At 39.6% G+C, this 22,567-nt stretch overlaps 1 protein-coding gene across 1 annotated transcript in view; it reads right to left on the bottom strand.

Annotated features, from left to right (window-relative positions):
* Positions 1–10,634: 10,634 nt before the first annotated feature.
* Positions 10,635–22,567, bottom strand: part of GUCY1A2 (guanylate cyclase 1 soluble subunit alpha 2) — a 167,700-nt gene continuing 155,767 nt past the window's right edge. The window contains exon 8 of the mRNA XM_074570363.1: positions 10,635–14,019. Coding sequence (XP_074426464.1) covers positions 13,812–14,019 — 208 coding nt within the window. The 3' untranslated portion in view covers positions 10,635–13,811. The remainder of the gene's footprint in view (positions 14,020–22,567) is intronic.

The following is a 22,567-nucleotide window of genomic DNA, read 5'->3' as shown; positions in this document are numbered from 1 at the left end:
TTTAATGCTAAGCATCCTTTGTTGATAGTGCAAGGTTGTAATCTTGTTACCTAGTGCAGAATGCTTGTACAATTGAAGTTCAAGTCTCTTCAGAGAAGCTTTATATGACACACTAAAAAAGTATTACAGAATTACACAAAAAGCACTTGCACCCAGGGGAGACTGATCCATTTCCACAGGAGTGCACTTTGAGGTGGTCAATCGTCACATTGTAGGGGTATCAATCATTTTTATCCAGCTTGCAAAACAGAGAAGTTTGAAACAAGCCAGGAATCAACTCTCAGCATTCATAAAGCTGAGATTAAAACTGCCCTGCACTGAACTGCTCCTTCCCTTTGTTCTGCTCTCAGTAAATGACAGACCACCAATACGTGGCTTATAACTCACTAAAAATTCCCACTCCTAAAACTGAGCATCATGAACTCAGTTCTTCATCTGAACCACCTTCCTACAATAACCCAAATTTTTACTCATACCTACAATTTACCTTCACTTCTGACCCTGTTATCGGAGCTGTTTGTGACCATCTTAGACAAGAATTAGCCCTCAGATTTCACTTTGGCAACACTGACATCAAAGGGAAAAGTTGAAAGATACAACTCTAAAACATCAATGATTAATCATCCTCTAGAGCTACCTGCAGAGGAAACAAAGATGAGCCTGAATGAACTGCCAGTTAAATCACCAATTTCAGAATTGCAGCAGGCTCCTGGAAGAAAGCTTTAAACAAGTACCAGAAGTACGAGATTTTCCATTTGTGGTTTCATGAATTTCATGGGTTTTCCATTAGATGGGAGAGTCAGGATCACAGTGACAGACAACTGGAAAATTGTTATCAGTTCTTCTAGGCGAGATATTGCATACAAAGTTCAATTTGTTCTCAAAGGCTTTGGGAAGAGATTGAACTATGACTTGATGGGCTCGGGCTGCGAAGTTCATGCCAATAACACTGGTTTGTTTCACAGAAGTTCCTCCTAATCATGAAATTATCCCACTGACACAAATATAAATAGCCAGAAGATTTTTAGTAGCATTCAGTTAATTCTCTAAAGTTGGAAATAGGGGCAGAGCAAAATGGAAAAGAGAATACAAGGATTATTTGTGGCTGTGAAACACTCGTTGGACTCTCCAGGATGGTGGGCTAAAGCAGCTTAACATTTGTGTGTTGCATCAGTGGATTGCACAACCAGACTACACACAGCCTCTCCAAAACACTGTGGAATCCTGCAACGAGGAACTGCAGAATTTTAGTAAACCGGGAAAGGTTAAAATCAAATCAAGAAGGGACATAAAGTCAATCCTAGCAGTGGACCCCACCACTTTCAGAAAAACACAGTATTAGTTCTCTTAGACTACTCGGACAAAAAATTCCAGTGTTATTAATCTCTGGGCTTTACTGTAACAGAAATTTGTCAACTAAAGGGATGATGATGACTATGCCTCTCACTGAAACAAGGATGGTTGCCAAGGATGCATGATTTGGTTCTAAGCAATCCCAAGAATAGATGATAATAGATCCATAATATCTCAAGATAGCGATCAGACATGGCAGTGTCCACATATTTTTTATTTTTTATTGCTAACTATTTGTCTACGTATTTAACCAGTCATACGTTCTATAAAATACAAAGTATGCCATGAAATGTGTGCGTAATGTGTAGGATGTGCAATGCAGATAACTGCTGGTGCTGCCTGTCCTGACATTTCTATTTCACAACTGAACCTTAACACTGCAGTCTTAATGGTGCACAGTGAATGCCAGACAAATGGTATTGATGCTAATTAAATCCCAAAATCAAGATTACTCTTGACCTCTCAGAATGATGACCAAAGGCTTCTGCAAGAAAGAATTTGTAAAAACAGCTCTAGCTTATAAGATATATCTAAAAGACACTGAGCATAAATACTTTACAAATATTTTTCACAGTGATTTGATTTTCTGACATAAGTTATTATTTGTACCCTACACTTGTCAATGCCTCAGATCTGAAATGCAGAGATTTTAAAAAAGGTGCGCAGAAAAGACACACCACAGAAAGAATTTCTAAAGGAAGTAGTGAAGATTACTCCTGAACTATACGTAGTTCTGAATATAAAAGTAAAAAGAATAACTTAAGTCATAGTACAAACTGCACGCAACTACTGCCAGCCCTGTCTTCAGTTGAGACCCAACCTGCACCTTGCAGAACTCTTCACCTTGACCAGGCAAGCTGAGTGTTCCTATCTGCAGTGGATCACTGCTCCTTTACGTTCATATGCAGTATGGTGGAATTGCTCTGCTATAGAAAATAAATAACTAAAGAAGAATGAAGAATAAAGAAATGTTTCTTTTTTTCTTTTTTAAGTCCAAGCAAGTAGTAATAGTAATTTGCAAAATCGCAGCATAACAGAGACTTATGTAAAATGCAAATGTTTGATGTGATGAAAAATAATTATCCACTTCGTAGTAAAAAACCGCTGAGGTTTGTAAAGTTGCTTTCACTGTAGCTGTCTTACTAGTTTTGGGCTTTTAGAGTTTACTTTTTATTTTTCAGTTGAATAAGTTAAGCAATAAATTATCCTCCCCTCCCCAAAGAAGATAAAAATGTTAAGCCAAAGCATCTTCTTTTTTAGTATTCAACTAATGGCTTTAACATAATGACTTTCACTTCCTAACTTAAGGTACATGACTTTGAAAAGACTGTGGTCAAAATGATTCAGCTGATAAAGCAGCAACCACAAGGTGGAACTGGAAGGTGAATAAAACAGAAGACTAAACTCTGTCATTCTTCCAGCTGGTGATTCCACTTATTTTTAATGTAATTTTATGGGTAACTTGCTTTGAGTTGAGTATTTTTTTGCTGCTTTTTGTCCAGATGGTACGATATTTTGATTTACCTTCACCTCTGTTACTGAATTCATCCTTCTCTGGCAAGCACATAATGTCTATTTTTAGCTCTATGAGCTACTAATCCAGTTTCTCTGACAACTGCAATTTGTTGGAAGAAACAACTAGTGTTACGTTGTCTCAGAGCTATGAGCCCATTCGAGAAATTATCTTCTTAGCTGACCTTTAAAGTAAGTGAGAATAATGTGCCTCCAATTCTGCAGGGTTTGGATTTCATTATCACAGCAGTATGTACGAGACGGGATGCCCCTGCTGCACAACTTTGCCTCTCTGTTTTGTTTTCCTGGTAATTATAGAAACTGTTTACTGTACATGGAAAATCTGCAAGTTTTCTCAGCTCTTGAGGACAATACTATTTCTAATTCCTTTTGTCTGGAGAGAGCGACAGTTCACAGTGTGGAGGACCGCATACTATTGCTTCCTCCCGGGAACTTTCCCATGGCTTCCCTAACCAGGACTGCGGTGAAAATCACCACACATGTCTAAGGATCAGAATGGCAATTGCAAACAGAAAAGAGAAGTACAGGAGCAGTAGAGCAGAGTGGCAGCCCTGGTCCTTCCCACTCGCCTCTGGTTCAGAGCCTGACCCAAGATCCTCTCGAAGAATCTGGGGACTTCAAGTGAGTATCAACACAAGTACAATTTAGGACAGGTCAGACAGAAGCTTTAGTAACTATGATCGCAGTGAGAGACTATTCAGCTAGCATGTCCTCCTCTGCTCCCCTGTTCTTTCCCAAGTGATTGCAGAGACCAACCTGTATAATGTCTCAGAAGAAAGAAAGAGGTGAGGCAAAAAAATCATTTCAATGTTAAGAAACTCATATATCCATTCCTGGGAGGGATGGACTCAAATAGCTTGCTAACTGCCTCTATTCTAAGAAGGAATCAAGCAGTGTATGGAGAGACAGCTCTTGGTGGAGCCTATAGGAGTGGGACCCCAGTATTATCTTAGATCAGAAGTGGAGAGTTGGAAACAATCACAGATTGTTAGCTTTTAGTTGAAACAAATGTTCTTTTAATTAGAATAAACTTCCTAGCTAGACCTCTCAAATCTTAAATATTAATAATTTTACCATCACAACCCTTTGAATCTCTGGTTGGACCCCTTGCTCGTGCTCCGGATGTGTTTCTTTCCATGTATATTTGCTGTTCTACCCTATTACATCCTCTCATTCTTGTCAGCAGTGGAATTCATCTCACCTACAGTATGGCAGCGAATCTGAACTAGGCTTCCACCTCCACACTGCAGTCACTGGGGAGAGAGAGAACACACCTAAGGCAGTGTTCTACCTCATCCTTAACACTTTCCCCAGGAACGATCGTACTTTGAGATGCCAGGATGTCTGCACTGACTGTAGAGGGAGACAACCTGACTAGCTCAGACCAGACATCATTTTTAAATACCTAAATTTAGGTCAGCTGAGTTTTACTCAATCTTGCAGCTGTTCCCCAAACCCTTGGTGCTCTAGAGCATAATGGGCCCCAGTGCAACTTGGGCAGAACAAGACATAAGAATAATAAGCAATATTCCAGCATCAAAGACATTAATGGCTGGAACTTAGTGAAGTGCTAATATTCTAATGAGGCAACATAAATGCCATGTTTTGGGATGGCAATTCTGTCTAGACTGGGCTTTATTTAGACTTCAGTAAAAGGCACAATGCTGGCACATGTTAGGAAGCGCATATAAAGCCTTGCTTTGGGATGCAGTGTATCTCTTAATACACTCTAAACCGAGTTAAATCTAGGCCTTACCTAACGTGAACTGCTTGGCATTTTTGCAGAAGGTTCTTGGTGAAATACTACTCTCTTTGAAATTAACTACAAACAACTGTAATATTTCACATCTAGTTTTGCATTCAGTATCAAAACTTCTAGAGGAATTCTGAGTCCTACCTCCAGAAAAGTCAAATGATACAAAAAAGTGGGACATTTTTCTTTGCATTTTGCATTTAGAATTTTTAGACTTTCTTTTTCCCCCAAAATTTTTGTCTGCAACTAGAGATTCAACTCTTATTTAAAATGCAAAGCAACTTTCCCTCCTCTGAAAATAGTCTATTTCTCATGCAATTCCACTAAACTCTAAAGATTATGGACTATAAAACTCATCCTAATGCCTTGAGAGTTCATGACATTATGTACAGCACTTTCTTGCATTTAGCATTATACCCAGAATACCCTCTGGGTCATCCGACTTCCAAATACATGAAAGCTGAGAATCAGCAGCATGTCTATGTACAGCAGCTCTCTCCTACACACGTACCTCACTTCCTTCAGATGCTTTCTCTCTGTTGGCTTCTTATGTTTACACTTGCAGGGCCTGTGAGAAGCTTCCGGATAGTAATGCTTACACATTTAAACACTGGCAACTTGACGTAGAGATGTAATGAGAAAGTAAATCTTAGGCTCAACTTGACACTCCCTTAGTAGATGAGCTAAATTGGAGGGATTTGGCTGGGCAGTGCTTTCTCCCTTAGGATCCCTCAGAACTTTATAAAGGTGGGTAATGAGCCTTATTCCCTTTAAGGATCAGAGCATTCATACACTCACAGCAACACATCTGGGAGCACCACCTCGAAAAAAAGGTGTAAAAAACTGCATAAATTAGAAACAATTCCACATTTCATCACACAGCACAGGTTAGCGCTAGGAAAATGCACCTTTGCTGCTGGTTAGAATTTACTTTCATACATCATTTCAAAGGAACATAAATGATACGGATTTATAATTCACATTTCCAAAACACATTTAGGTATTCAGAACTTCAGGATCATTCAGCAAAGTTAGGTTCAACCTTCACAGAAAGAGGTGGTGTTTAAGCAGAGAGAAATGGGATTGAGAACTATGTCCCTTATGTGACTTTAAAAATTTTACCTCCTCCTTCTTAGCAAATGCAAATAACCTTAACTAAGCAGCTGTGGTTTAAGTGTACAGTTTCAAAATGATTTTAACCAAACAGAAATGCCACAGAAACTTCTAAAATATATACGTGTGTACACGCCTTTCTTATTTTTTCCATATGATCTGTTCTCTCAAGCAATGACTCACTTTTAAAAAAAACTCTCCTTGATAATTATTTATTCCTAATCATGTTCTTCTGCAATAATCTCAGAAACTCTGATATTGATTTAACAGTATGTTCCAGTCTCGTTAGGGAAGGAAAAATAATACCTTAGAGTTATACTGGTAATAAACAAATGCCAAAATGGATTAAACAGTATTCCTCCTCTCTGTTTACTGTTGTTTATAAAGCAGAAGTTATCCATTATATATACCTGTCTGTTTTATTGCTCACATTTATCATTCCTGGACATATTTTACATATATTACTGGTACTGTTGTTTCTAGGATGGGAGACCAGTCTTACTCAGTGGACAGTCTTTACGATATTCTGTTTACAACTAAAACTCTTTTCTAATCCTCATCTACAGTTCTGATTTTGCTCTTCCTTATTTAAGTAGCAAAATATATTTTTAGACAACTAACAAAAAGACAACACGTCACAAAATCAAATGATTCCACTACATACTCTTGTCCCCTGGGGAAGACGATGGAAGGACAAACAATACATGGTATTATTCTGACATTTAATGTTCTGCTAAAAGGTGGTTTGTTAAGGTGATAGGTGTTGTAGAAGAATCTACACAGAATAGATTATCATGGCTCTACTTATTGCTTCAGGAGTGGTCATTAGACAGTATTGCTAGGGAATAATTATCTAAAAACCAAGTAGCTCAATGTAACACCTTCTGCTAATGTAATGTTAATTTCGGGCCTACAAATTTACAAAAGCACAAAAAATGTGTGTTAATGATAACCTGGCAACTATGTCTCTGCCCTTTAGAACTTACATATTTTAATACCATCTTAACTACAGGATAACTTACATGGTTAATGTAGGCATTCTGGCATACAGTTCAGGTGAAGGTGGCACAGAGGTTTTGCATAATTGGGCTAGGAGCTCAAAAGCTTTTCTAAATCACAGTCCTAATGGCATCCAGAAGTTGTGACTGGCAGTGCTGATATCATATGTAAAGGGTTCAGACATCAGAAGGAAGAGATTTCCAGAACTGCAGTAGCCCCTGTGCTTGACAGTCACCATGGCTACCGTATCAAACCTTTATTTATCCTGGAATATGCTTATCTATCCCTCTGCCACTTAGTTAGATTCAATTTATTTTGGACAATGCAAAACTGGGAAAAGCAGCATAGACTAAAAGGTTTGAGATGCAGCACTTGGGCTAGAAAGACTTTAATTCAGTGGGATCAATCTCACTTATCTTGGCCATCTTAAAGAATAGATGTCTAGTCTAAGTAAGTTCGTCATCTGTGGTCACTGAGAAAGTTAAGCACACTCAGAGATTTAGGCAGCCTCACACTGTCTAGAACAGAGGGGACAAGTGCCTGAAGCACTTACCTGTTCCCCAGTCTGCAGAGGACACTTGATTCTTGGAATGCTATAGCCCGAGTGGTCCAGAGAGCTGAAGGCAGACGCAAGCATGCTGCAGCCGAGGCAGCCAGCGTGTCCCTCTTGATGCCCTTGCACTCTGCTGCCTCCCTGCTAGCCACAAAGCAGGGAAGACACTTGTTTCTCTGAAATCCTTTGTCTTCTCTTTTTGTCCAAAATAAAACATGTTCAGCCTCACTCTGCCTTTGGAAACTACAACCCCAGGAGCAAACAGCTGCTTTAACATCTGCCTCCATTGATCCTTTTGTTAAGGCTGCCAGCGAAGTTGCTACTTTGCATCACTTACTACATTGGCCCCTCTAATGTGAACCCCAGCCCAGAGGGAAGCAGACTGAGATGCCTCATGATGCATTTCAGAGGCCATTTTGTTGCTATAGTGACACAGTGATACTAACCTGGACCACAGACAACTGGAGGTCAGCCTTTCTAAGCCACAGGAACAAGTAAGCATCTGCAGAGGTGAATGATCTGTTACCTATGGCTGAATTGTTACATTCCCCAGTTTCACTGTTTTGCTTGCTTTCATGCATGATTAATAGCCAAGCCACAAAAGATCAATCATGTATATGAGGTTAAACAGTTTACAGAGTTTTGTTGTAAGGCTGCTCATGCATTGCAAATTAATAACATTGTTAAGGAGAAACTCCTAGCTGCATGGATAAATTTGGTGCTTGGGAAAACTAAAAACATAGAATCATAGAATGTGTTGGGTTGGAAGGGAACTTTAAAGGTCATCTAGTCCAACCTCCCTGCAGTAAGCAGGGACATCTTCAACTAGATCAGGTTGCTCAGAGCCTCATCAAGCCTGGCCTTGGATGTCTCCAGGGATGGCGCCTCCACCACCTCTCTGGGCAACCTGGGCCAGTGTCTCACCGCCTCATTGTAAAGAACTTCTTCCTAATGTCTAATCTAAACCTACCCTGCTCTAGTTTTAAAACCATTGCCCCTCGTCCTATCGCTACATGCCCTCGCAAACAGCCCCTCCCCAGCTTTCTTGTAGGCCCCCTTCAGGTACTGGAAGGCTGCTATAACATGCCATGGACTCCCAACGTACTGACTTCTCCACCCAAATCCACCAGTGACAACTTGACTGCAGTCTTCTCCCTCTCTAAGGATGTGAGTGCCTGCTGTGTCACTGTAGCGGTTTTGTGTTTGCTGCAAAGAAGAGTAAGATCAGCCCTTTAATCCCAGTTATTCTTTAGATACAAGCAGCCATGTCAACAACAGATGCAAATAAGAACAGTAAGAGGAATTACTCACTATCTATGTCACATACAGTGTGATAAAGGAAGGAAAGCAGAGGACTTTTGAAGAGCAGAAGCATGACCTAGAGCAGGAGATAGCATGCAAGGTGATGGAACTATGAACAGTAGCAGCGAGTGATCAGCTCCTGCCTCTTGAGTCTCCTGCACACTCAGCATCTTCAGTTCATCTACAGCCTCTGCTGTCACTGGCATCCTCAATCCCAGTAAAATGCAATGAATAATGTATTACCTTAAAGGAAGGGAATCAACCATTTCTGAGTTTGACAAGCTTCTTTATGCTTCTTGTTTCGTTGCTAATTTCAGCATGTTGCTATTTCCAATATTACACTTGTATAATTTTGCAAAAGATCAGACAGAACCCAAAACATGAAGCCAGAATCTCTGAGACTGCATTAGGACGGGGAGTTGGCTCTCCTCAGCGAGCTCTGAGTGCTCAGCAGAGGTGAGGTGGTGGCCTGAGACTGCAAGAGGAAAACCCAGAAAATGCCACAGATTTGCAATGCTGCTGTTGGATTACAGACTTCTTGGCTGGACAGTTTGCATGAAGCGTGTAACAGCTTGTGGCAGATGAAGAATCTGAAAGCTGTCCAGCAGCTAAACTTGCCCCACAACTGGTTTCATACTCATTTGCCATTCAACACAGCAGTTTTGTGTGTTTGGTTTGGTTTTTTTTCCCTTCATTTTTAAATTGGCCGGGAGAAAGATCTATTCAGAGGCAGAAATATACAATGTGAAACCAGTTAGCAGAGTTCAAGCCTCAGTGCAGTGCTACGATAGTTTTAAATGCATGCAACATGTCATGGTTCGGCACTGCTTGATTTATACAGAAAAAAATGAAAGAGGGACGTTAACTGAAAACAAAGAAAAGGTGTTTATACACCTGACATCACTGTTGGGTGTAAGGAGGAGACAGCAATGTGAAATGGCATATGGACACACATGAACTGCAGCAGGACCTGCTAATGAGTCAACTACAAGGATTTCTTCTTCAGAATAGGAAATTCCCATACAAGATTTCCAAGGTTTTAACAGCTTTGGATTTCTGTTTGCAGAGGCATGTTTCCAGGCTCCAAAATGCATTTCCAAACAGACTCAGATCTGAAACTAGCTGTGGGAATGTGAAGTGAAGCCAAAACCACAACCACAGTTAATGACTATTGGCTCTTTGGAATTAAAAAAGAAATATCCTGTGGGATCCTGCAAGAAAACCACACTTTGAGAGTCCTGGTTTAGCAGCAATTCTCCCATGCAGAGGCTTTTGTCTTTGAATGACAGATATTACCAGAGTGATGTAGAACAAAATTTATCCACCATTCTACCACTTCCATCACTATTTCCTTCTTGCTTTGAGTTCCTGATCTCTATGCACCAGATCACAGAAGAGCCTGTGTGATGGGGAGCTTCAAGCAGATGGAAAAATCTGACAGAAGATCTGTAAAAAGTGCTCTGGGGGACTGACTGTTGCCTCTGTTTATTTAGGCCTCATGAGTTTTGTACAAGAAGTTGGCCACTGGGTTTCCCTCTGTCATCATTCCGCGGTCTCTGGTCTCTGAACCTGGAGCAGAGGGAAGCTGCATAGAACAAGTTTGCGGCAGAGACCAATGACCCCAGATGGGATCCTTACATCATCCTTCCTTTTCCCTGAACAGGTAATATTCAGTCAGTCTCCTCCCTCTGTCTTCAGAGGGGGTGGATTTGTTTCATACAGAAACTCAAGACAGCAAATGTTGCAATTTGCGGCTAAGGGAAGAAACATAGGCATGTAAATCCTTAATCAGAGGAACAAAAGATCATCTGTTTTACAGGAAGAAAATATTAGAAGAAAATTCCAACTCTGTGATTTCTGCATACTCTAACCTCTCCACTTCATCATGCCAAGGTGTAAAAACTCTGAGAACCTTTTTATTTATAAAAGCAATGCCAGGCAAATGAGAAAGTTTTCCCTATCTCTAAACCTAAGTGTTGTCGAAGAAATGTTGAGTCTGACTACCATCTAATGGACTTCACAGCATCAACCTTTATAATAAATTTAATTTCACTTCATAAAGGTGTCCAAGAAAATAAACTCACGACTTTAATATTAAAGGCAGCAGATGCAACTGCTAAGTTAAACAGTGCTAAGGATTTGTTTTACACTTTTCTCACACTGAGATAGAAAAATGTCCCTATAAAGCCCACACTTTTTTATTAACTTGCCTTGTTATAACACAGAAACAAGTAACACAATACTTAGCATCAGTGCTGAAGTTCTGGACATGTTACCTTTACACAAGCTTATAAAAAACAGACACTGTATATTCTTATACAGTAAATCTACTCTAATTTGGGGAGATAGATGACTTATTTGCAAACACAGTCATTGTCTCCATGGTGATGCCGACACCAATTTTCAGTTTATGCACTGATCTCTGTGATTATAAATTTCCTTATAGAATAAACAGTCTCTTGAGAGGATGAGGATGGTGATTGATAGGATTTTTTTTAGATTTCTTCTCCAATTTGCCAGTAGAATTAGCATTTATCTGTCATTTTTCATGAAAATGTTTCCATAGATCTACCAAGATTAGCCACAGAATTAACCTAGACATTTCCTATTGGCAAATGTGAGAAAGAAGCTACTGAGCTACAAGCTTTTGGTCTGTACCTCTGTTTGTTCTCCTCACACAAGACTACGGCTGGTGAGAAGAGAAAAAGAGTTTGGCCAGAGAGATTGGTACTCTGACATCAGCACCTACTGAACAATGAGGATGTGTCAGTGAAGTCAGAACAAAATTTCAATCTATTGATAGCTATTTGAAAAATATTCATTCTAGGGCACTAGGTAATGACATCAAAACCACAGCTTTATTATCTAGGAAGTGGTGTTCCTCTTCCAGTGGTGAAATGTGAACTTTGCTCCGTTTATGATTCTTGCATGTCTCCCTGGTGTTCCAGGAAAAGAATGCATGCTACATCCTGTGTATGTGCAAACTAATGGCTATAGGCTAAAACTTGTCAAATTCTCAGATCTGTAGTTTGGATGGAAATTCTGCAACCTCAAGCTCAAGCAGTTTTTGTTAAGTCATTTTTCAAATAGTAGAGCTTCAGATGCTTTTTATCAAGGAAGATAAAAGATTAACACCTCCAATCCCAAGGATGCTCTAATACTAATGGAAGAAATCTTTAACCTCAGTGTTCCTCTAGAAAGTGAGGGAATTTCCATTTAAGTAAGTTTCTGGTCTAATTCCCATACCTCTACTCTCTTCAGGCAAGAAAAACAACACACCTGCATAATAAATTTAGATGTCCTCTACATGCTGAAGTCTGTATAGATTCAAGATAGTCCTTTCTCATCCAGAAAGGCTTCATGGAAAGGAAGCCTGAAACATGTTCAGTACAGGCTAGTGGTGCCACGCTGACTTGTTCCCACTCTAACATGGGCTACTGGTCAAAGGGGAGAAATACAGAACTATCATTCCCTCCACAGAAAGATCTAACTGGATAATTTTGACATGTGGTGGAAGTTATTTACTCGTTTTCAAAAAGTGCCTCAAGTTATGACTACTAAATAGATAAGTAAACTCTAATTTCTGGTCTGGATTACAGGAATTCAGAGCTTCTCATGCTTCCTATCGCTGTTAAGACTCTTACCACGGATTTCAGTGAGCTTTGATCAGGCCCACGTAAAGCTAAGCCACTTCATAATCACCGCACAAGTGATAACTAACAATCTGCAAGAGCAGAACGACATCAGCCCACTTCGGTACAACTGTAAAGACAGTACACCTGCAGAGGAAAACTGACTGACATTATTTTTGAAAAGGAAAACCTGAGAAATAAACAATGCCTGCAAACATGCCTATTAGGGGAAAGATACAGATCTTGTTTCAATTGGATTCGTTGAAGACAATAAAGCTAGACTAATTTTCAACAGCAAAGAATTGGCCTTTTTTTAAAAAAAATTACATGGACTCATCTAAATCTTGAACTGCCATTTGCATTAAACCTGGGAAAGTATTGCCTTCCCCTTTTCAGTGTTTTCAGTACATTAGATAAAGCAGGGGACCTTCCAATCCAGCAGTAGAGGAAATTTTCAGATGAGCATCATTAATAACAGATAGGATTTCCAACAATCAAACTGATGTAGGAGCACAAGTTCTATTAAAAAAATCTAGAAAACCAGTATCCAGAGAGCTTCCAGTGTCTGCTGGAATTCCTCAGAATAAGTTTTCACAAGATCTTTTTTTTTGTAAAAAAGTCCAGGACTCCTACCAAAAATCAGTTTGGCTGATAATTTAGTGGGAAACAAGCTCCACTGAACAGAACTTTTCTGTTTGTCAACACATTGATCTACACTTTGCATTGTCCTGGAAGGACTGGAAACACAGCACTGTAGGACAAATACTGAAAGACAATGCTCATCTAAAGCTTTAGCATAAACATCAGGTAAAGAGATTTATCAAAGTGCTTTTTTTCTGTAGAATATTGATATTTTTTGTTGCCAAAAAAGTCAAAAAATGACTTCTTCCCACTTGTATAACAATAAGGTTTGATAGGTAGAATGTATGAAATATACAGTAGCTTCTTCTGAAAAGCTATCTAAGCTCGCTCAGCTTACAGTATGTGGAATGTTATTATCCAGAAAGTGAAATATGTATAAAAATAGGTAAAATTCCTACAATATTTGTATTGAATTATAATTCCTCCTGCCAGGAAGGTTACAACAGGTCTACAGTATATGTATGAAATGTTTGCTCATAAAGTTAAAAAACATCATTACCTTACTGAAGAACACATTAAATGTAGGAATGCATAATCAGAACTGACTCTCAATTCTGCTTAGCTGGTGCAAATCTACAGAGAACCATCATCCTTTCTGCGCAAAACAAAACCAACCTCTAATTTGAGAGTTGGGGTTTTCTTTTGTTTTGTTTTGGGTTTTTTTTGTTTGTTTGTCATAGAGGGGCCAGACTGAAGTTTATGAAAGAAATTCCTCTGGAAGTGGAAGTACGTTTAATTTTTTTTCGCTATCTCTGCTTTGTTTACTGACCGCAGTCACCCACCTTTTAAAATTATTATTGCCTGATATTACATGGAGCTTTTACTGCTTGTTCAGAACAAGGCAGTGAAATAGAAAGAACCTCCAACTCCCTTGTCATGACCCAGTTCTGGGCTTGTGCTTTTTGGACGAGTCTTTGATCTGCAGCAGGCCTCATAGGCTAGTCTCCCGGAGGAACATGGTGCCAATGTTGTAAGAAACCTTTCTCACTCTGGCAGATGTGATGGAGGGTTTTGGCGGCTTCTGACCACTTTTGACCTCGAGGAAGTAACAGATCCCAGGAATTTCCTTTGGAAAGTTTTCTGGAAGCTCTTCACGGGAACGAGGGATAAAAATAAAATTTTCTTCCTTTTTCAAAAGCCTAGGAAAAACAAAACAAAACAAAAACCCAAATAGAGACATATAAAAAACTATAAAACACAGTCCAGAAACATCTCTTTGGAAGAGATTGATCCTATGTGGTCTCAAACAAAAAATGAGTTAAAGGTATTATGTAACATCTAAAAAAACCCTAAACTGGGATCCTCAGCTGATATATTTTAACTTAGTATCATCAACTTCAAGGAGCTCTGTTGACTGAGATCAGCTGAGTAGATGGCCCGAGTAAACACATCCTTTGAAAATCAGCGTCAGCATTCAGAAAGTCATGTACCAGAAAGAGTACCAAATTCATAATGATTGTTATCCATAATGTATCATGTGGCTCACTTAAAACACTCTAGTCTGGCCAGTTGTACAGAAGTTAACATTTCAGAGTGAGGACTACCATCAGGTTTCCTGCTGGAATGTAGGTATGAAGGTGGCAGTGCTTGTGAGCTCTCACAGGTAGAAGCAGAGTGGTCATTTTGTGCCCTTCTCATACGCAGTAGTATGTTATTTCATAAATTAGGTTCAAATACAGCAAATCCAGCTTCAACAGAAACCAGAATTAAATCTGACACTATTCATGAAAAATACCTACGGGTTTAATCTGGGCCACCTAGTTGGGGTCAAAAAGGGACACAGGTTCACAGGAGCCATGAACCCATCCTCCAGGCATGCCCACACAAGTGGTACATCACAGACTCAACTATACTGCCCTTTGCCGTTTGTCTTCTTCCTCCACGGTGGAGAAATCTGTGTCTGGATAGATCTTAAAGTTTAGGGCCTCTTTATCAAGTATCTTCCCTGAAACTAGCTGGACTTGTAAAATAAAGAAAATAACTCTATACATTTTCTTTTTGTTTCCAGTAAATTAAGCTAGGGGTATTCAGTCCCTTGCAGCGTTGAAAAGAGCAGTTTTGAGGTAATGGTAAATTCCGAGCACAGTTGGATATATAAAAGCAGTCTTCATCTTTTCCCCTCCCAAGATATTTTTTTCTCTCGATCAATTTGAAGCTCAAAAACATCAGTGGGAGGAACTTTATTAGCTTCAGTGGATTTTGTAATAGGTTGTTTATTTAGTGTCTTTAAAGCTGATTTTTGGGAAGTAAATGAATGAATGAATCCTGCTGCCAGGAGAATTTTCCAGGATTCTCAGCACTTGTAACGGCACTTCCTTTACTGAGTATTTTTTGTGCATTTTGGCTGAGACAATCTGTGTGAACTCATTGAAATATAAAGCCGTTTTCTTCACAGCATTTAAATAATCAGTTGGTTATAAATCCAACAGTGTTTTTGCCTTTGAACTTCTGTGGTGGTCTTTGTTTAGCATGCGGTTTGAATGTCAGAATCTATTTTCCAGGCTGTCAATTTAATGATCAAAATACTGTAATCTTTTATAAATTGCATGAGAGTTTGCAGAGGCCTCTACAGAGAAGCTTCTTTCTTTTCATCTCTGCAATGCTTGTGGTAAATATTTTGCATTTTAAAACTACAGGCTGCAATAACTCTTCACTGCTTCCCAAACTAGATTTCTGCAAGCAACAGCTGAACTCTTAGAATTTTCTGAGCTAAATCTGTAAGCTTTTGCTGCAGTAATTCCACCCCAAACTGACTATTCACTGTGGAGCACCTGGCCTTGCTAAAAATCAATGTTTTCCTTCTGAGAGTCTAACACTATCTAATTGTAATAACAGTTATACAAGTCTGAAACTGTAAAATATAGATATATATTCTTTGATTCAGTTCAGGGCTGGCACTGAGTTTAGTTGATATTTCACAGTATTTTCCTCATAGAAAAAAGTGCGAGTTATTAACTAAAGGCCTCATTTTCACCTGTTTTGTCAATTGTAACTTGGTTGCAACAAAATGCTCTGAGAGTATCAAAGGCACCAGGAGTGATGGGTCAATTAGTCCTTTGGAAATTCCTCCACTACTGTCGCTTGTGATAGACTCCACATCCCTGTATTAGGTACACTGTTTGAATCAGCCTTTCACCCTGAGAAATTGTCTTGCCGACCGTTATTGGGATAACATTCCTGCTCACAAGCAAGCATGGCAGGAAACCTTCCGTACCAAATGCTAACAGAAACTACTTATGATCAGAATGCTAACAGTAGTATCTGCTAACAGAAACTACTTGGATAGATTGGATCGATGGGCCAGTGCTAACGGTATGAGCTTCAACAAGGCCAAGTGCCGGGTCCTGCACTTGGGCCACAACAACCCCATGCATCGCTACAGGCTTGGGGCAGCGTGGCTGGAGAGCTGCCTGGCAGAAAAGGACCTGGGGGTTCTCATTGACAAGCGGCTGAACATGAGCCAGCAGTGTGCCCAGGTGGCCAAGAAAGCCAATGCCATCCTGGCTTGTGTGTGACCAGCAGATGGAAGGAGGTGATTGTCCCCCTGTACTCAGCACTGGTGAGGCCACACCTTGAGTATTGTGTCCAGTTTTGGGCACCTCAATATGAGAGAGATATTGAGGTGCTGGAGCGAGTGCAGAGGAGGGCAACGAAGCTGGTGAAGGGCCTGGAGAATAAATCTTATGAGGAGCGACTGAAGGAGCTGGGACTGTTTAGTTTGAGGAAGAGGAGGCTGAGGGGAGACCTCATCACTTTCTACAACTACTTGAAAGGAATAGGCTGCCCAGAGAGGTGGTGGAGTCACCATCTTAAACACCAATGTGTTTAAGACTCATTTAGATGTGGTGTTAAGGGATATGGTGCAGGGGAGAACTTTGTAGAGTGGAGCTGATGGTTGGACTCAATGATCCCAAGGGTCTTTTCCAATCTAAATGATTCTATGATTCTGTGATTCTATGACCATATTCTATCCTACTTATTTCAGTTCATACTTTTAAGAAAATAAAATATTTGCTGTCTTTTGTAATAATACTATTAGAAATACTTCAAACAGGACAAAAAATGGCCTCTTATTAGCATTCTCCCAAAGAACAGGTTCTTCAGATTCCTTAAATATATTGGTCTGGACATTTGGTTTTCCAGGCTGAAAAAGATCATAGTTCAGAAATTGCCTCTGATTTCTTACAGATTTGTGTATACACTAAAGAAATAAGTTATCTGTTAATCCTCAGTGCTTAGCAGTGAGGACATTTTTCTGCAGGAATCTTCCCTCCTATAGTTAGGCCATTCGTGGTGTTAAAAAGAAAACAGTAGCAGTTGATGGCCATGGCCCACATCTACAGGCCTTTCTAAGTTTCTTGTCTTCCTTTTCATGGGTACAAAAGCCTCCAAGAGATACTTCTGTCAAGCACCTGAATGAATAGTGCAGAGCCTCAGTGAGAGCAAGGCAAAACCAATCAGTTTTTGGATTTCCCCTCTGGCTCAGGAGAAGAGCCAGTGTAAAACCTTCTGGTCTGGAAGATTTCCTGGGTTGTGGCACTAGTTCTGGTTGCTTGTCTACCTTGTGGACCATTCTCAGAGCATTTTGTTGTGACCAAGTCAGATTGCCTATTCTGAAAGTCTGAGAGCACCATCTATCCTTCACCTTCAGGAAATTATACGGCAGCTTGAACTCTACATAAAATGTCCCCAGATTGTCCCATAGTCATAGAGCTTAAGTTGAAGTTACAGAACCTCCGCAGCTCAAGAATATGCAGATAGCTACTAGTCTGAAAACATTTGAAAGCATTTATCTTAGCTGTGTTTCCTGCATCACTTCCATGTATATCCCTTAAGAGCGCTATTGCAAAGGACAATTTCATAGTAGGTTATTCACAGGTTCAAAATTCTGGGTTCCACTCAAGTGGCTGGATATACAATTTAAAATTCAGTGCTTAAATTGTGAGGATCGGGCTACTCAAGCGCTCCTACAAATTGCTTAGAACTAGGTCTGCCCTCAGCTTGTGTTCTTTGTTTCAGCAGAGAAAGAATTTCTTAAACACTGATTTGTAGTTGATTAACTTTGACAGCTTCCCCTCCTAACCCAAAACCTTCCAGAACTGTTTAAATTCTTGTTCTGTCCTTTCCCTGGTGTAAATTCTGTTGCTTTCAGACAAAAAGAGATGGTATCTGAGAATTATCCCACTTATTTTTTTAATTTTCAGTTCCTTCATTAAAAAAAAAAACAAACCAAAACAAAACGGAAGGTGTCAGTATATGGAAACAGAAAATGTGTTTATTTTCTAGTAGAAATGAGAAGCATTTCAAGGTCAGGAGGTCTGTGTGTGAATGAAAATTGGGATCATAGTTAGTGGAAACCTTGAAGAATCTTTTAAAAGCTGTAGCTTTTTTGTGTGTAGATTAAATGATAGGGTAATTACATTTCAATTTATCTTGGGAAAAACAGCCACATCTTCATCAGTGAGTTCCTATATTCAGAAAATGAACTAACAAAGATTTGTTACTACATAATTATTTGTTGCAAGGCCCTCTATACTGAGTCCATGCGTTACACAATGATTCTTACTCTCTCCGTACCCATTGGAAAGCAATATCACCTCTTTATCTCTCCATCTCTCACAGATGTCCAACCTTTGTACTTATCACTGGATGCTGTTAAGATTAATTAATACTCATACAAAAAAAAGTACTTCTGCTTGCCCTCAGGCTCAGCAGGAAGGATGGCTGCAAGTATTTTAAAATTTTTTTGTGAAAAGTGAGCTAACCTGCTCCATTCCTTCCCAAACAAGATACAGTCACAAACTGAAGGATGTGTCCAATAAGATGGCGAGAGGAGCAACCACTTTGCAGCTTGCAGTAGCAACTCCTTTGGGAATATGAAAGAGCAACCCTTTCAGAAATACAAAAGACGATCTTTGAGAACTGTGTTTCCACAGCTAAAGGAATAAATGACTAGCACATGTGTTAACTCAAAGCTAGCCGCTTTGAGAAACAGCAGTGCTGGGGAAGCACTTGCTTAGCTTCAGCATGCTCTAATGCTTTGAGTTCCACCATGAGGGCTTCAGAGGACATACTGCCCATATCTGGGGACATTTGAAACCTCCTTCCCACTGCTGTGACTAGTGCTGCTGGGCATGACTAGCACAGGTTGTCACATCCCAGCAAACTTTAGATCCCAGCAAATTCCAGCAGGCTTTTTCGGCTGCAGAAGCCTGGCACACTGCATAGTTTGCAGTGCTCAGGGGGAGGCTGTCTTTTCTCTCGCCCTTTACACCAGGCTTGTCTTAAAACCCACCTTCAGGTCATATAATCAGGCCGAATCCTTCCAGACTGTCAATAGACAGTAAGGAGCAAGCAAGCGATCCTGGTGGTGATGCAATGCATCCTATGCCAGGCGCCTCCTCTTGCTTGCCAAGCTTGCCACTCGCTGACCCATGACCACAGGAGCGGTTCAGGAATATCAGCCTCTCCAGAACAAAGTACAGCGTCTCCGACAGCCTGCTCCCCTCTGACTTCCTCAGGCCCTCCACAAAATGTACAGTGGATATAATTGACATGACAGTTCCTGAGATATGTGCTGTGAATTTATATATATATATATATATAAAAAATATGTATTAGATAATAACCCTCAAATGCATGTTCATATCTAACTAGATATGAGACTAATTACAGTACTTGCTGCTTCAATAAACTATGTAACAGGAATGGAATATTGAAGGAAGGTATTAACAACAGCCAAATATTTATTCAGCTTTGGTTTTGCATATATATACATTTTAACCTCTGTATAATGAACTTCCACATAGCTTAAATAAAAGTCACGTTATGATAGGGTTTGGCAATTTGCTGAATCAGAGTCAAAAAAGCACCTATTCAGAACTGAACTTCAATGTAAGCTTCTTCTAGGAAAATAGTTTTATATAGACCAAAATTTGAACAATATTTCTAAAAAAAATACAATGCACTACCATAAAGGAGAATATGCGTTGCTTTCTTAAATTTAGTATGCACCAAGAAAAGCAAAGTGGCCAGCTCAATCTTCCATAAATGTTACCTTTCACAGGGGTAGCTATCAACAAAAGAAAAGGTTCTTTCTGCCTTCACTCTTAAAGAAGCGTAAAAACATTAGTTAACCTTGTTCACATCCACCAATTACTTGGTACGGTTAGGAAAATTTAATTAATGGCTTCCCAAACAGGCTATCAGAAGACTGTCTCCTGCTGGATTGCCGAGGCCTTCCTCTGTGGCAACAAGTGTCGGTCACTTCACCAGCTGGGCATCTGGTTTGATAACATAAGTCAGCTCTTCTGTTTGCATATTAATTCAGATGATAAACTATTATGGCATTCATTAGAAATATTGATAGGCTGCTCATATGTATAAAGATATGAATTTGCTACTGTAATACCAAAAATCAGTGCGCTTGGTTCTAAATTTTAGTGGCTTTAAATTTCTCCCTCAGTTTCTACATATTCTAGAAAGACCAGGAGACTGAAAAAAGCCTGACTATGCCTGGATTGAATTCACTTCACATTGTATTTTATTACTTTTTAAACTATGGACGTTTGCGTATTGGTGTTTTTCCTTCACACAGATCAAATGTAATAAGGTTATGAAAAGACCAGCCATGACTTTTTTCATACAATATATTGTATATCACGTGCAGCTCAGCATGGCGAGTCTCTGTCCCTGACCTTTAATACTTTTGTTCCTCACCCACCTAAGCAGAAGGAATAGTGGGTCTCTGCTCTCTGGGACATTAGAGAATTAGGCTCAGTGAACAGGATTGCACCACCACTAGTAAAAAGCCCCAGGTCTTGCATTGATCTAACAGTGCCGGCCTCAGGATTTGTTTGGATTTGTACAGGCTTGATGTTTTTGTAGTTTTAGCAGTTGTCTAGCTGTCAGACTATTGCCTAAATATGTTTTAGCTTTACTTAAGCTCTGTGGAACTGTGGTGTAACATGTACTACTAACTATTGACAGTGATCTAACACAGAGTTATTCTGTGTAGACTGAACTACCTACAAACCTTGAATAAAAATGAAGTTTCACAAAGCGCAAGAACGGGCAAACAGCAGAGGCCCCAGGACCATAATCACAAATGACTACGGGGGTCCAGCCTCATGGAGGCAGATAACACTGGGAACAGAAAAACAAGAATAAACCAGTGCATTTTGATTAGACTTTGATACTTTAATTACACTAACAATAATTTTTTGTGCCCATGTATAAGCTGTGTTCCCTTTCTGTCCATAACTAAATTGCCTGTCCACCAATATACCTCACGAAAGCACACATGGTGAATTGACAAATACAAAAAGGAACATTTTTTAAAGGATGCTCAGAAATAAAATTTAAAATAATCTGAAAAGGCTCTTGGAAAGCAAATCCATTTGTTTACCCATATGAGGCAGAAAAATATAGATAGATATAGAAAGATATAGATAGTTGTAGATGTAACCTGTAGAAAAAATGATATATATTCAGATAAAACCTGTAGGAAAAATAATATATATAATAATATATAGAGACATAGATACAGATATAACCTGTAGAAAAAAGAATTTGATTAAAATAAAAATCTATAAGGAGTTCATAGGAACACAGTTTTAATTTTAAAGGATGAGGGGCAATTTAGGCAGGTGAACCATCAGTGACCTCGCCCAGCTCGAGGAGGTACGCTTGGTTGCTCTCTCTCCTAAATCAGATAAGGATGTGGGATACAGGCTGTTCATCTTTGCCTAAGCTCAGGTCCCAGATGTATTGCCCAGCATGTGATAATGGAAAGTTTCTGTACCCAACACTTGATGCCAGAACCACCTCCTCCATAAGGGAAATACGTGCTGGAAAATACCAGAGGTGGAAAGAAGAGGAAAAAGAGAATTCATTTTTAAATACAGTTACTTGACAAATAGCAACAATTATGTTTACCTGCTTTTGATAACTGCTTTGAGATCCCAGGGCATTACATTGTAATACTATTATGGAAACAGGATGAATGTGGGTATATTATATTAATGTCTGATAAACATCATTATTCAAGGCTGAAACAAAGAATTAAAAAAATATTTAATCTCTCTTCTGTTCTGAAGAAGAGTCTTGTAAATCTCATTATGCTTCCTTCCTGAGTATGTAAAATAGGGTAATTTTATTCAATTCAGGATAATGTAGATGAATTAAATAAAACTTGAGCTAGATTTGCCAGTTTACTAAAGGAACAGAGAATGTGTTATTCTTCCATTCCTTCCTGGCTGCATGTTTAAATACGGACCTTTCTGGGATCCTCTACTCCCTCTCCAGTTTCCACATGTTTAACTGGAAGTTTTACCAGTGCTGTTCCAGTGCCCTCATTCTGCAATGCTCAGTGATTCAACGCAAATGAAATGAAGCTCTGTAATCCCTCAGTCAAAAGACCTGCCTGAGTCAAGGGAACAAGGTATTTTGATCAGAAGGGAGCTCTTATCCCCAACAGATACAAAGGCCACCTTTGTAAAAGGTGCTGTTTCACAGCACAGAGCTTTGCCCAGGCAGGTGTAACTCGACCAAGGCTGCCCCAGGTTCGCTGCTGCTGCTAGGCAACACCACATCTTATAGCTATAATTTTAGACTCTGATTCCTACATAGGCAGATTACGGGCTCGCAGGGAAGCGCCTGAAACCAATAATAGGCATTCTGAAGTGT

This window comes from Larus michahellis, chromosome 1 (genome assembly GCF_964199755.1).
Source record: "Larus michahellis chromosome 1, bLarMic1.1, whole genome shotgun sequence".
Taxonomy (NCBI): domain Eukaryota; kingdom Metazoa; phylum Chordata; class Aves; order Charadriiformes; family Laridae; genus Larus; species Larus michahellis.
Note: the sequence above shows the minus strand (reverse complement) of the source record. Positions and strands in the feature narration are given on the sequence as shown.